The sequence below is a fragment of the Melanostigma gelatinosum genome (genome assembly GCF_949748355.1).
Source record: "Melanostigma gelatinosum genome assembly, chromosome: 12".
Classification (NCBI taxonomy): Eukaryota; Metazoa; Chordata; class Actinopteri; order Perciformes; family Zoarcidae; genus Melanostigma; species Melanostigma gelatinosum.
Window position 1 is genome coordinate 8,690,529 of NC_136645.1, and position 15,995 is coordinate 8,706,523.

Consider the following 15,995-nt stretch of genomic DNA (forward strand, 5'->3'; position numbering starts at 1 on the left):
CTTGCTCCGCGGTATGTACGGACCTTCAGCTGCCCACTACACGGAGCCCCACAGAAGTACATATGCGTCTCCATTTGTTTTGGCTGCAGTTGGAAACTGAGGAGTGTAAACACAGCAACGGTAAGGGGTCAGCACAATGTCTTGCAGAGTTGATGAGGGCCTTTGAAACAAAACATAATCCCGTAGTGTTAGCGGGCAGACAGCTAGCTCGGCTTTAATTCCTGGCTCCGCAACCGAACCAGCATAGCGTAGTTGTCATGTAGGATAACACACGGCTAGCTCATTCAGTGGCTCAGTTTACACGCGATATGTAACGTTGGGAGCTGGTTTGTTAGTTACGCAAAGTTAGCTGTAAATGCACATATGGCACACTTGATTTTAAACTGTTTTTCAGCCGAATGCATGGATTGTAAACACGAAACCATCTGCTAGTCACGAGTAAACATGTTGAACGTGACTAACCTAGTTAGCTGTTAAACATGGGCAATGTTTCCGCGCAGATATTCATTTTTTTGGTTAGCTCCTCAAAACATGCAACTGTGGAAGAATCATATCCCTCAAAATGTGTTGACTACCTCGCGGTGTGTTGGTAAACTTAGAGGCGTGGTGCACAGTGCAACCAACTCCCAGCGAGTTAACTTTTATCTTATCAGCTTTATTTCGTAAATAGCCTTCAGAATGTTGCACCATTCACTTTCATATGTGGGTGATAGGCTTTTGGGGGGTGAACTCAGTTTCGGTGCATCATTTAAGTGTCTTAACCAGTCACGCGCCTCCCTGCTGGGTGTCTGGTTTCACATGTCCTTGTCTCCTGTTACCTAGCTCGGTTGTAGGGCACATCAGCCTGGTGTATAGAACTCACTGTATGCGTTCTAAAGCCAGTGTCGGGTTGTAATAGCACCGCGGAGATTCTGGTGTTGCAGCCAGGCTGCTGCGTCTTCGTCCTGGCACTGCTTTGTGTCTGTAAACATTGATCCCTTTTGATTTTTTTTGGTGTTAGGTCAACAGCAAACACCACTGTAGATGTTTGCAAGTGTTTGGCAGTGAATCTGTGGCAAAGCTAACTAATAAAGCGTGCTTTGTTTGGGTTTTGGAGAGATTTACCACTGACAACCTGGAAAGTTGACCATATTTTGCAATGCATGACCATTTCTCTCAATTTTATTATTGATCATTTTATCTCTGAAAAGTATTTGTCTTTGACTTATAAGATACATTTTGTAGTCTAGTTTAATATGTTTATTTGGCATGCCATTAACTCGTTTTTTTCCTCTACCCTAGTGCACTGCTGGCTGTGTGATCTCCTCAAGAGTGGATCTGCTGAGCTGAGAACCCCTCTGAAGGGCGGGAAGCGTCCTTCAGCGGCGGTGCGACGATGACCGAGCTGGTCGCCAAGTGGGCTTGTGAATACTGCACATACGAGAACTGGCCGTCAGCCATCAAGTGCACCATGTGCCGTGCTCAGAGGCCCAGCGGGGGTGCCATCATTACCGAGGAGCCCTTCAAGAGCAGCCCTGCTCTGGATGCCAGTCTGCACCAGTGGGACCCTGCTGGCCTCAGCAACAGCCCAACCCAGGGGGGCTCCAGCTTACTTATTTGTCCAGACTCCAGTGCCCGACCCCGTGTACGCATTGCTGATGTACCGGAGACTAGCAGCAAGTGGTCGTGCCACATGTGCACCTACTTGAACTGGCCCCGGGCAATCCGTTGCACCCAGTGCCTTTGCCAGAGGCAACAAGCTCAGCAACAACGGCATGGGCAACATGCAACCCATCACGGACATCATACCCGGCAGCCACGCAGCCCCACAGAATCCCCCCAGACCTCGGGCTCTGGATGCCGCCCTGCTCCCCTGGCCACCACTACAGATCCCTGTGAGGAATACAATGACCGTAACAGGCTCAACACTCATGTAAAGCGCTGGACCTGCACTGCCTGCACTTACGAGAACTGGGCCAAGGCACTCAAGTGTGTGGTGTGTGACCACCCTCGGCCAAATAGTCTGCTCGCTGAACCCATCGAGCTGGCGTCAGAGTCTGAGAGCCAACATCCTTCCTCAAAACGTATCGAGCAGGACAGGGACAACGGGAGAGGCGTGGTTGGGCACGTGCTTGGGCAAGGAGTCGGGGGTGTGGTAAGTGGGGTGGTGGGTTGTAGCAGCAGCCAAAGGAGGTCCCCCCCGACCTCAAAACGGGAGTCGGAGGTAAACATGGACTTTCAGAGGATTGAACTGGCATCGGGGGCCGGGATTGGGAGCAAAGAGGAGCTGGAGGTGGACTTCAAAAAACTGAAGCAGATTAAGAACCGGATGAGACGAACTGATTGGCTGTTCCTCAATGCCTGTGTTGGTGAGTTCCTTCAATATGATGTATTCTATTGTCTTGCACATTCAGCTTGTTCTCCGGGTGTTTTGTTGTCTTATGAGGTAATAAACATTGAAATGCGAATGCCCAGAATTTGTGTGACGGCTTGATGCTGTTTTATCGTCTGCAAGGTAATTGGTTAAAATACAATTTATATAGCCACGTCGAGGTGATCGTGATTTGCGTCCTCCTGATGCTACTATAGTGTAAATGCTTAGAAATCCCCGGCATTCAGCTGGTGTAAAACCTACACAAGCGGTGTCCGGCCGCCCACACTGTCCACCGGTGAACGTGGAGTGGGAGGTACTCTCTCTCCCATGACTATGTAGAGATGCCCTGCACAGCCACTCAACCTCCAGGCCTTTTTGTCCATATATGTGTCTTCGACATACAATTCTTTGGTGTCACACTGACAGCCCCACATGTATATGATATCCCAAATGAAGCACCCGCAGTGATTAGCAGTTGTCCGGGGTTTTCATGCTGCTGCATTGCTTGAAGCAAAGATATAATCTGATGTGAATGTCAGAGAAACATCACTGGAGTTAGTCTGCTTCTGGTCCTACACTGGGTCTATTACTGCATGTGACGGGGTGAGTTTCCTCATATCTGTGTAGCTTGTCCCCTCGGGACCAATTCACGTCTGGTGGAGCGTCTGATGTGCGTGGCTCTGATTTCTTTCGGCATATTCAAGTATGAATTTCCCTTATCTGATCAGAGATTTCTCCATTGTCAGTTGAAGGAAAATGAAATCAAAGCCGTATCAGAAACCAGCAAATTCACGACATATCATTTGGAAGACTAGGTCTGCTTGCAGACAATTCTTTTGGTGATTGATGTCTGCTTATTGTTTCCTCAATTTATCATTTGGTCTTTGGAAACATGGCCATTACAGTTTCTCAGAGCACATGCATATGGTTTGTTTACCCCAATTTAATGCTCAGAATATAGTACACTGCCCAGTTTTAATTATCATAATATGGTGAATGCGATGTGACCCCGCTGCAGCCTCAGAGCGGTGTGTGTGTGTGCGCGTAGCCCGTTGGTATTAAGGGGACGCAAGTGTGTCTGTTGCTAGGGCGGTTTTCTCGTCATTGGCGTATCTACATCAATGTTTATAAACAGTGGCCTCAAATTTCTGACGGACGCTCTAGTTTCCTTCACTAAAAATAGCACGACCCATGCAACAGAAGTCAAAAATACATAAGTCTTTGGCAACAACAACGACCGTCGCCCCTATAGTGTGGATGGCCCGATATCAACTCCGTGAACGCGTAGCTTTTTACTCACGTGTGGTAGCATTATTAAGGTCATTTAGGTTCCTCAGAAGGAAAAGTCAGCTAGAATGCTATTGATGATATTTCTTCCATGTCAAAGGACTAAAATTCTTTTTAATTTAATTAATTTCTTTTCCTGTTAGTTTGGAAATCCCTGAAGACATTTGCTTTAAAAGCTGACTATCAAATAGGGGTTATTTGTGGGTCCACTGCACATAACATTCGTCCTCACAACTAGTGATGTGTCAGATTCAGCCCTTATTTTCTAAACTTGAGCTGCCAGCGGGGTGCTCGGGGGGGCAATGCACATTGATCAACGTCACTGTAAATGTGCCAGTGTTTGCCAAAAAGGCATTTTTAGAATGCTGTCTGTTATTGTTACATTTATTGCTTTTTGTCCCAAGCAACACACATTGAGTACAAGCAATAGAAAGAAAACAATTTGTCTCGGAAAGTGGTGAAATAATCTCAGTGTACCTGCGTATTATTACCAGCCGTGACAGCGGCGCTTGTGCTTCCTATTGAAGAGGGAACAACCACAGAGGCTGTTTTGGGCTCTTTGGCAGGTGTTTATATTTCTGTGTGTGTCTGTGGACAGATTTAGTCTCTGTGATCGCATCGCAACCATGTAAGACGCAGTCATGTAACCTCACAAGTGGGTAGTTGAGATTAAAATGAAGGCAGAGTATGAAGATCGGTCTCAGCAAGGGCCCCGGAAGTAAGGGGTTAGGAAGGGGAGAAGGGGCCGTTGACACCCCTCACTTTACGCCGCTGGTCTAATCTCATCAAAAGATGCTCTCTAGTTTGGCTTGTGTGAGGAAAGTAAAGGTCAGATGTCTTGGTAAAAGGCTCACCTTTGCAGCAATAAGAAGGCAGAGGGAGGATATTTAGTTATGATCGCTGTTGTACGTAGGCTTACCTTGTTTCTGCTTATTTTAGAAGCTGTGTTGGACTTGCTTAGTTTGACAAACATTTTTTCAGATTACTACCATACAAAGCACACCCCCAAATCTATAAGCCTCATTCACTTTATTACCAACAATTTGTTGAACTATGAGAGAGAAGCAATGTCAGATTGCTGGTTCAGCAGGACAATACTGTTTTGTTGTTTATTTATTTACGCCCACACTCATGGAGTTTTGTGTGGAGAGAGTGGCTGTGATCCCTCTCCATCCCACTGCGCTGCCTTTGTGTAGTTTCTCTCCTCATCTCACAGTGCTAGCCAGATCCACACGGCACAGCGAGTCCTTCCACCCACTCCATGTCTCTCTCTCTCGCGCGCTCTCTGGCTCACTCGTACACAGATTATGCAGCTGAGCGTTGTGTGTGTGTGTGGTCCTTTTGACGCCAGAACAAAAGCCAGAACAGTCTTTAATGCTGCTAAATGTACGAGAGAATACCACATAGGCGTTTACTGCATTATGCTCAGAGGTGTTTGAGTTCATGGAGAAACTGTTTTTTTTTTGTCCACAGTTGAACATCCAGGTAGTCGATGTGTTTTTAAGAGGAAGATCACTATAATCATTTACTCAGCATAATACCTTCAAAGCAAAATACTGCAGAGTATAGTATGTTTACTGTGCACACAGTCGACTGTTTCTATACTTCTATTGTCACGTTGAATAGATTAGCCCTTGAGTTTGTGTGCTGGTGGTTGACACAAATAGTTTCTGTCTGAGTAATATTTGCACGTTGTGTAAAGAAAAGTAAACACCTGCATCTGTCGGAACAAACGCATCGTTCGACCCTCAGGCTGAGATCTGAACCTGAAGATGAAGAGGGGAAATAATAACTGACGGATTACAATGTGATCCCCCCCCCGTTGTCTTTCCCCCCCTTGACTTCAAAGTCAGTGAAGTCTCAAAGCTGTTACAGCTGCCACAGAGATAAAGCACCGTCTGATCTCTAATGTTTTATACTCCGTGGTTGAGCGCAGAATGTGCAGTCGCGATGTGGTTTTAACCGCAGTGATCGACGTGTTCGACATACAATCGTTTAAGCCGCATAATGCAATCAAAAGTAAACCGATACTCTCTTTGTTTACCTTCTCGCATGTTTTGATTGATACGAATCCTTCTACTGTCAATTCTGTGTTTGAAAGACTTCATACAAAGTCATTATGAAGAAGAAAAGAATTGTTAACGTGACCCTTTTCCTTCGTCTTTATTGTGAAAGGTGTTGTGGAAGGTGACCTGGCAGCCGTGGAGGCCTACAAGTCATCGGGAGGTGACATTGCACGCCAGCTAACGTCAGACGAGGTGCGTCTATTAAACCGTCCCTCGGCGTTCGATGACGGCTTCACGCTGGTCCACCTCGCCATCCGCTTCCAGAGGCAGGACATGCTGGCGGTGTTGCTCACGGAGGTCAGTAGAGAGACTTTCAGGAATCGCCTGCAGCAGGTACTGGCTGGCGGAGAGGTGTGCATGCCGGTAGAGCAACGGGGATCAATCTGTTCAGCAAATACAACATGTTCGTCTTTTACATCACTCAAATTCGTTCATTTAAAAGATGGAGCAGAATCATTTTGAACTATTTACTAGCTTCACTAAAAAATTGAAGGGACTATGGTAGAAATGTGACCCTTGAATTATGGGTGTGATTGCAGTGGTGCTTGTTTCTGGGTGAGCGATGATGTCGCCTTTTCTTGTGAAGTCTCTAAATCTCAACATCCAATGACATCAGCCAGGAGGGATCGCATGGGCAGAGGGTCTGGAATTCAACCACACACTCCTCTCTCTATTATTATTATTAGCAACACAAAATGAATGAACTATCAAAAAGCACAGAGTATTTTGTTAAAGATTTGGGTTCCCTGGTGTGTCTGTGTAACAGGAAGGCTCACTGAGCTGATGTGTGTGTGTGTGTGTGTGTGTGCGCTGTTGTTGAATGCAGCTCGCTTGCCGTCAGCACTGTGATCCCAGATTATCTGTGTACACACACCTCTCCTCCCACCCTCGGTCACTGTCCCCGTTTCTCTTCCGAGGGGTTAGTGACTAACCGCTGGCTCATGCCCCGAAAATGTTTCAAAGCTGACATCTGCTTGAAAACGGATTCCTTTCCCTTTTCCCCATCTTGTCCCGGAGGCAACTTGGATGAGATTAGTGAAGGTAGATTTAGATCAGATCACTGAGTCCACAATGCTGGAAGAATCATTCATGTTGGAGCCACGTTGTTCAAACTTATTGTCCTGTCGTCATTTTGGGTCTTTCCCTTCTTTTAAAAAACCCCCGCAATTGTTATAAATTCTCTTGCTCGATTATCAGCCTCTGTCACACATTCCTTTGTATTTGGATTATACTTCCCTTTCTCTTCTCTTCTCTGTAGGTGTCCCAACAGGCAGCCAAGTGTATTCCCGCCATGGTGTGTCCGGAGCTAACGGAGCAGATCCGTCGTGAGGTGGCAGCCTCACTTCACCAGCGTAAGGGTGACTTCACCTGCTATTTCCTCACCGACTTGGTGACCTTCACCCTGCCTGCAGGTAAGCATCACAAACAATGATTATAAATGTCTGAAAACAATTGACTTGAATGTTACAACTTGAATTCCAGACTCTGTCAAAGTGCACTTCATGTGCATTGTGTAAGGGTAACTTAAAACCCAGTCTCCTCCGGCTCTGCCAACTGTGTGATTGAATGCTTGTTTTGTTTACTCGCGGCGTATGAAATTGCTTTTTGTTGGGATGCTGAGGGGACATAATGCTACGGTTGTCTGTTTCAAACTGCAGAAGACGGAGGCCACATCTCAGTATTGTTCTTGCATACTGAGTAGGCCCGCCCGCCAACGATGTATGTCTCCCGTTCATGACTAAGCTGTATTTGGCTTTTCTTTTTTTTTTAATGACACTCTGTAAAATTGCATTCAGTGCTATTTCCCGTTGAACTTCATTGTGTGTGAAATAGCTATTAATGGTCCAGTCTGTTGCTGGTAACGAAGCTAAGGATGTTTGTTGTGTGGTGTTCAGGACAATGCAGACTTTGGCTTCTGGCCACTATAGAGAGACGTTCTCGTCAGCTAAAAGAAATGAATGCAGCGACTTTGTGGAACCGAAGAATGAGCCGCTGTGTTGACAAGAGCTCTGAGCACGCAGCAAAGGCCAGTGGCCATTGTGAGAAGAACTTGAGTTGAAATGAGCCATTTTCAGTCATTTCTATTAAGTGTTATTGTATTCAATTTCTGCCAATAAATCCCCTTAAATCCTACACAATGTTCTTTTACTGTCTCTGCGCCTGTGTGCGCTCTAATAATGATTGTTATCGTTCACTTATCTTCTTCTTTTTGTTTTCTTGTGTCAGACATTGAGGACTTGCCCCCAGCTGTTCAGGAGAAGCTGTTTGATGAGGTGCTGGACCGAGACGTACAAAAAGGTGAAATATTTACTCCCGTCAACTTCATGACGGAGTGTTGCAGCAACAGCGATCACATGCTGTGCTTACATATGGGTCCACTTTGAGAGAGAGAAATAAAAACCAGATGCAAGATGGGAACCATGGTCTGGCTTGTGAAACGGAAGGAGCCCCCTCACAAACTGTCTGCTGTAATGGGGAGGCTGCCCAAACCTGGCAGTGTTACATTCCTTGTATTTTCCCTGTTGCCAACTCAGCGTTTTACCTGCCTGCTTGTCTCTTTGCCAGGCAGCCGGTCTTCATCGTGTGAACCAATTGTGTCTGCATTAATCAGCCTGATTAAGTTTGAGGGAGTTCTGTCTCTCCCCACACACACACACACACACACACACACACACACACACACACACACACACACACACACACACACACACACACACACACACACACACACATTTAAAAGGCATCGCTTTTCTGCAACACTTGTTTTCTTCAGTTTCCTGCTCATTTGTGTGTCCTGTTCAATAAGTACAATGTGTCAAATGTTCTGTACTGCAGCATAAGTACACAGACAGACATCAACCCTTATGTCACCTTATTTCAAGATCCTTTCTCTGTGTGTTTGCGTTCACTTCAATAACTAGTTTTGGCAGAAACATGAAATGTCAAGTGAACAGAAAACCATGTCTCCTTTTTCAGGTTAGGGGATTAAGACGAAATTACCACGCCATGGAACCCTTTCAAGTGTGTGTGTGTGTGTGTGCAAGAACAAAAACCCAGGAGAGGGAAAGTATCATGGTAGCAATGTAGGATAATGCCAGACGGACCTAGAAGCTTTGTGTAGTTGTGTCGAGAATAGTAATATTTTTTGCCGGGCCTCTTTTTGTCTCTTCTCTGCCAATTACTCTTCAGCCATATGCTCACAACGCATTTTAATCTCCTCCGCCCCCGTTGCTCAAGACCGTATGACTCTCCAAAGCTCTGAGTTTAGGTCCAAGCCAGACGAGCTGAACCCTCTGTTGGAAGCTTCCTTTTCAAGTCACATGGTTGTTGTTGGAGGACCTCGGCCCTCTGGGAGACCCTGGGCTCCTCCTGGGTGCTGACAGCATTTAGTTTTTGAACCACTGCATCAGTCTCCTGAATATTCTCTTCTTGCTGCATCCTCTAGTGACTTTCCCAACCTATTCTCCTTGCAGCTCATTGTAAGTTGTTCTGTATCGCTGTACACTTGTCCTTCTCTTCCAGAGTGATGATCTGAATTTGGCTGTTGTATTTCCACATCTTTTATGAACTATTACTGGCGGCTGTTCACATGCAGGTCTATTTGCGCCCTCAGATCCATTGTTGTCGGTGTGTTTAAGTGGAAGGCATGCTCACAAACGAGAGCGACACTGTCGTGGTGCACAAGCACCTGGCACATGTCTTTTCTTTCTTGGTTGCTTAGTAACGGCAGACTGGATAAAAGAATGAAAGCGGCGCGGCTGCTGTTTTCCCACCCGTTTATAAACCCAGCATGTGTCGTCCTTACACAATACAAACAGAGACGTGCACACACAAAAGAGATGCACAGGAAACCGTGCGTTCAAGTGCTTTTCATTTCTCTTGTTGATAGAAGTCTTCCTGTAAACTGATCGCTCTCCTTAAGTTACGTTTGCTGGTTTCAAACTTGTCGTGGCATTTGTTAATAAAAAGATATAATAATGCCAAAACTTGCACTTTTCAACATGTTTCTGTCATGCCGTACGGGTTATCTGAACACTATATCTGACGTGTTTTCCCGCCGTAATTTGACTTCTCGCTGTCATCCGGTTTTGTACTGTACATGCTGACCTGTGTAAACATCTCTAGTCCTTTTAAACTGCCATCACCTGTCTTGCAACTTGGAAAGAAACCCCACTATGACCTCAATACAACCGTCACACACTTCTCACTACAATTTGTTCCCTTTTTGAGGTAAAATAGGTAACACCACTGAGATGGAGCACTCAACTTCTCTTCCCCTCTTGTTCAGAACTCGAGGAGGAGTCGCCCATCATCAACTGGTCCCTGGAGCTCGGGACCCGGTTGGACAGTCGGTTGTACGCCCTGTGGAACCGCACGGCCGGGGACTGTCTCCTGGACTCCGTGCTGCAGGCCACATGGGGCATCTACGACAAGGACTCGGTGCTCCGCAAGACCCTCCACGACAGCCTGCACGACTGTTCTCACTGGTGAGTCCTGCAGGCCGGGGACCAGGAGAGCACGTTGCAGTTATTGTTCCTTTAAAAGACAACCTGTGAACATTACAGCATGCTGCACCTAGTCCCAGCTCTGTTGGTACTGTTTAGCAGACTGACATAATGCACCACACACCAATAGTAGAGAGGTGCTGACGTCAGCTGTGGTGGTGAGTAATTTGGGCAAACAAGGTGAACATACTGCATTTCTGTATATATATTTATATATATAAACTGCAGTCGGAAGAAGTGTTTTTACACTAAATTCTTGCAGCATTAGCAAAGCATCCATATCTCATTCATGTTTATCTTTATACTTTAAACATTTAGCCGACGGTTTTCCACAGTAATGTTTACAAAAAGGGAGCAGGTTGAGTTTTAGTGTCTCGCTCAAGGACCTCGAAACAGCTGAATACTTGTATTTACATTCAATGTTCTCAAGTTACGTTTTGTTTTCCTTTAACATTGCATGACTATGTTTGAAATTGGGACATGTTGGGACAGAGGTTGGGATATATACACACACTTCTGGATTGTCGCCTCATGCAGAGACTTTCATCTAGAAAGGAGAGGCTGTGATTGGGGACCAGTCACACATGTTTTAGTGGAAATAAATAAGGTCTTGAGTGCAAAGTTGGGAGCACTGGAACAATTTACAGCCTGAACACAACAGCCCAGTGTGACTTAAGTCTATTTCTAAGAAAGTGTGGGTTCTGAAGTGAGAAAATTACTATTTAGATTCGAGTAATTGCCATCCAACCGAAACCACCACAGAGATGAATAGCAGTCGCACACCTTTCAGCACAGAGAGGTCAATTAATGTCAACAGACAAAACTGTGTGTGTGTGTGTGTGTGTGTGTGTGTGTGTGTGTGTGTGTGTGTGCAGGTTTTACACCCGCTGGAAGGAGTGGGAGTCGTGGTACTCCCAGAGCTTTGGCCTGCACTTTTCCCTTCGGGAGCAACAGTGGCAGGAGGACTGGGCTTTCATCCTGTCCCTGGCTAGTCAGGTACATGAAGACAAACATGAACATGCTGGAAAGGATCTTGACGTGCTTAGAATGTGACATAATAATGATGCATGAATTATGTAAGATGCTTTAATGCTCTTACCGCAGTGTACTTAATCTGTAATTCCCTTTGAAAGTGCGTCCCGTCTGGAATGTACAGTATGTTTAATACTCCTTGCTTTGTAGTTTCACCGAGTCCCGGCTTTCTAACTATTTTTATCCCCCGTTTGTGTCGCATTTTCTTTTACAGCCAGGATCCAGCTTGGAGCAGACCCACATCTTCGTTCTTGCACATATTCTTCGTAGGCCAATTATCGTCTATGGAGTGAAGTATTACAAAAGTTTCCGTGGCGAAACGCTCGGGTACACCCGGTTTCAAGGTGAGGAGTTATTGGACTGTTTGGACTGAAGTTGTTTCGGGTAAATGTCATTATGGCAGCAGGAAAGGAGACTTCCTTTGTGTGTCCTTATCTTACACAGCTGACATAACTGCCCCTCTAGACTGTCAGTAATTGCTATTTACAACATGTATCAGGCTAGTGATGATGGTATTTAAGTACGGTGTGACCAGAAATAACATAAACAACATGACAAAACACACACACACAATGTATTTTAGTCAGTTAGTGTGAAATTCAAACTAATTCTTCATTACGCAGAAGAATGTTCCCTGTCAATGTGTTACTATTATATATTTAAATGTATGATATTATGTTTTTGAATTAATATTGTTGCTGCATTCTTATGAATGTTGCATTTTACTGCTGTATGTATAAAGTCCTTTTTATATCCTGTTTAATCTACGATATTCTATGAGACCATCATGTTTGTAGCGTCGCGGTCCTGTGAGAACCACGTTTCTCTAAAAAGTCAACTTTGTGACGATGCATTTTGCAGCTGATCCAAGGTGCTTTTAAAATAGTTTATTTAGCTCAACCCATGAAGGAGCACACAAAATCACCACGTTTAGAGGTGCACTGTTTTCACTGCTCGGGTAGGGTATGAAAAAACCCAAAATGTAATCTGAAGATTAACTGGTAACTCGACCTGTCAGACAAATGGAGTGGACTAAAATACTGCATAGGAGCACACGTAGAAGTGACGCTGTTGAGTTTGTCACACACACACACACACACGTACACGTCTAGACAGATGTGAACATGTGTAAAGCATCAGAAACAATCCCGTGAGTGTGGAGAGCCGGGTCGACGTTTACGGCGGGCAGTAAAACAGCCTGCTTTCAGTTTGTCTGCTGAGTGCAGGGGATGATGAAAGTGCTCTGTAATGGCCAACTGCTTGCAGTAAAGCCGGCCCGACGGATCCGTGATTCACTGTCGCCAGGAGCCGATGTAAAACACACAGAGGGAGGCGTGCATATGGTTGCCTATAGAGGAGGGAGGAGAGCTCGGTTAACATGGTGACCAAGTGAACCCAGTAAAAACACAGTTACTGGAAGAGAACAGACCTCTTCTCGCTTGTGGGCATTCTATAGTTTTTATAGCTCCTTTCAAACAAATCAAATGCGATTCATTGCCTTATAAATGATGGACAAGAGGAAGCTGGAGAGACTAATTACTAACTATGTGCGAGTTCTGCCCGGAAACCTTTATCTGTACATCGTTAGCTGTGCTGAGGTTAGAAAAACAGCCCGATTGGTGCAAGTCAAATGAAACGTCTGAGGTGAAAGACCCGTCCGCTGCTTCTAACAGCCAGTCTACATTGTATGTCATAGAAATGTCATAAATATATCATATTATCAAGAAAATGTCATTTATAAAATCATAGTAGGGTGTCATAAAAACAGATTTCATGAAAAAAAGACGTACTTTAGGTACATGAAAATATATTTCATGGTATGAATGTCGTAGTATAGTACGCCAGATAAAAAGTTATAGTATTGCATGTCATAAAACCGTCATGGTATAATTTGCAACGTTATGCAAATCACCGTATTTCTGTAATCAATTACTTCGATGAGTCGCCCCCCCCAGCCCTTCAGTATGTAGAAATCAGCGTCCCCTCAACCAACTCTACATTTCGATCATAAACACAGAATACATTTTTAAAACTCTCTCCTCCTCCCTCCAGGTGTGTACTTGCCCCTTTTGTGGGAGCAGAGTTTCTGCTGGAAGAGCCCCATCGCGCTGGGCTACACGCGGGGCCACTTCTCAGCACTGGTGGCCATGGAGAACGACGGCTTCGACAATCGCGGCGCGGGCGCCAACCTCAACACGGACGACGATGTGACCGTCACGTTCCTGCCGTTGGTCGACAGCGAGAGGAAGCTGCTTCACATTCACTTCCTCTCCGCGCAGGAAGTAAGGACCTCCCCCACTGTGTCTACACAATTCTTGTTTGTCCGTGACAATTTATCTTTTGGTTGATGTTATGAAATCGGTTGGTTTCCATCCTCTGTGTCAGTGCTAGTTGAAGAGACGATGCTTCAGCAGGAGTACGTCATACCCTCGACTAAGACGAGTGATACTTCTCCCGCTGATGGCCTTGTGTGTTTCCCCGTGTTCTTCAGATGGGGAATGAAGAGCAACAGGAGAAGCTGCTGCGGGAGTGGTTGGACTGCTGTGTGACGGAGGGCGGGGTTCTGGTGGCTCTTCAGAAAAGCTCCCGCCGCCGCAACCACCCGCTCGTGACCCAGATGGTGGAGAAGTGGCTGGACGGCTACCGGCAGATTCGCCCCTGTGCCTCTTTGTCTGACGGCGAAGAGGAGGAAGACGACGATGACGAGTGACAGAACTGAAGCGCGGGGAGGGGAGATTTTTATTTTTTTCCTTTCCTTACACGGACAAACTGTGAAAGCCTTCAGGAGAAGAACAGGGAACCACGAGCCCCGCCCACCACCTCTGACGGGAGACGCTGCTGCTCTTCTAGCACACGCAGGCACTCGGACATACACTTCAAACACATCGAACACTTAACTCGGACAAAGAGGAGACTGAACAACTCAACTGCTGCCAAACACAGATTTGGGGAGAGGATAAAGGTTTACAAATGCAAATAACCTTTGGATTTGTTTTGATTTTCAAATGTTAAGGAAAAAAGGATTCTTTATCCATAGATGTAAATGCATGTGGTTGTTTTAAAAAGAGTATAAGGAAATATACCAGCATTGATTCAAATCAACACTTTATATCCGTTCAGTGTGGGCACTGACAAAAGCACACTTCCAAATTGAACTTTTTGATGTTTTAAGAGTCGGCTTGTTTCGCTGTTTGTTTTTGAATGGGCTGGGACGAAGCCAATAAATATCATTGTCTTTAGAAACCCAGAGATTGTGTAATACTAAATGACTTAAATCGTTATTACTAAGCATTGCACATTTATGAAAACATTTCTATATAAATACAGTATCATTGCTTGTATTAAGGTCTTATATGAAGCTCTTGAAAAGGGAGATTTTCCCTTCACAAGTCAAATCTACACTAAGTTTCAGCGCACAAACGTTCATGTTGGATCTTTTGGTTTACTGTTTTTCAGACTGATTGAACTGAGTTGTGTGTGTGTGTGCTTTTTCCTCTCTGAACTTACTCGACATATTTATTATTTGGAAACTTATACGAGCTAATAAGAGCTTTCTTCTGTATGTGTTTTTATTTTTCTTCTTTTTGTGGTTTTGTTAATTATTTTCTCAAACTTGATGAAGACTCGTTGCACAGAAACACTGTTGCTGTGAAGAAGGAACCAATCGGGACCATCAGTGAGAAGTTTACCGTACTTGCATTGTTGTGTGTGATTTAGTACCTCATCTGGATGCCTGAAATCTGGTGCTTTTTTTGTTTTTTGGGCAGGCGGGTTTGAGACATGAACCCCCCACGGCCTACTTGTCTCATCGTTGTCTCCTATTTCCTCTTTGTCCCTTTTTTCCCCCACATAGCATTTGTTGTCGAGCTCACTCTCACATGTCAGTCCTCTGTAATTCATGTTAGTTGTCATTGTGTGAACCCATCTTTATGTTTTTGATTAAGGTCGTTGTGAGACTGCAACATATGAAACCAAAGCTGACAGGAAAAAAACAACACTTTTTTGCTGTGAATGTTTTGCTTTTTGTTTTTCTTGCCATTGCGTTCTGTAACTTCTTTTGTTTCATTCAAGTCATACACGTTTTGAGCATCACTTGTATGTTGCTTTGTATTTATGCAATAGTTGCAGTTGTGACTATGATGGTTTGCGGATTTAGGCCTGACTTTACTATACAGAGTGTAACGCAATGAACGGGCAAAACGAGGAAAAAAAATAAAGGAAACCCTTTTTGAATGTCCAACTAAGCTGTTTCCTGTCTGATATTCTTAGTTATCAGTTTATTCTGTGATTTACTGATGAAGAAAACTCTCAACACATTCCGTCATTTGATTTTTGTCTTTAAATATCACTGTTACCTTCACAGTAGGTCAATTATGCAGGTTTTGAAGCGTTTCTAACTTAACTCGTGTGTCTGATTGTAGCACCCTCTACTGGATTTTAAATGTGTGACCATAATAGAAATGGGTCAATTGTATAATTTTTATAGTTAAGACTTGTTTTATTTATTTACCTATTTAGCATTTTAAAGCTGTATACAAACAAATACACTGTTTAAACGCACTATAACTTGGTTGTAAGCAGATATAAGGATATTTTAAAGTGTTTAGTGTGAATGTATTTGTCAATAATTACAAGTACCCCCATGAAGCATCCATAGCTGAATGAATAGTTAATAAATGATTGATAACGGTGTTCTTTTTGGCTGTAATAATACATTAGGATATTTGATCATACGTGCACGTCATAGTATAT

At 44.5% G+C, this 15,995-nt stretch overlaps 1 protein-coding gene across 1 annotated transcript; it reads left to right on the forward strand.

Annotated features, from left to right (window-relative positions):
- On the forward strand, positions 1-15,948 carry zranb1b (zinc finger, RAN-binding domain containing 1b). The gene is made up of 10 exons (XM_079280373.1): positions 1-120; positions 1,282-2,348; positions 5,816-6,003; positions 6,965-7,118; positions 7,933-8,004; positions 9,995-10,193; positions 11,087-11,207; positions 11,458-11,587; positions 13,296-13,525; positions 13,735-15,948. The coding sequence occupies exons 2-10, from the start codon at positions 1,376-1,378 to the stop codon at positions 13,951-13,953; spliced, it is 2,286 nt and encodes a 761-aa protein (XP_079136499.1). The 5' UTR covers positions 1-120; positions 1,282-1,375; the 3' UTR covers positions 13,954-15,948.
- Positions 15,949-15,995: the final 47 nt, after the last annotated feature.

Excerpts from the sequence above, each read along its gene's own strand:
- zranb1b (XM_079280373.1), top strand. The coding sequence starts at position 1,376 with ATGACCGAGCTGGTCGCCAAGTGGGCTTGTGAATACTGCACATACGAG. Across the intron at positions 6,004-6,964 it reads TGGCGGTGTTGCTCACGGAG|GTGTCCCAACAGGCAGCCAA; the intron begins GTCAGTAGAGAG and ends TCTTCTCTGTAG. Across the intron at positions 11,208-11,457 it reads TCCTGTCCCTGGCTAGTCAG|CCAGGATCCAGCTTGGAGCA; the intron begins GTACATGAAGAC and ends TTTCTTTTACAG.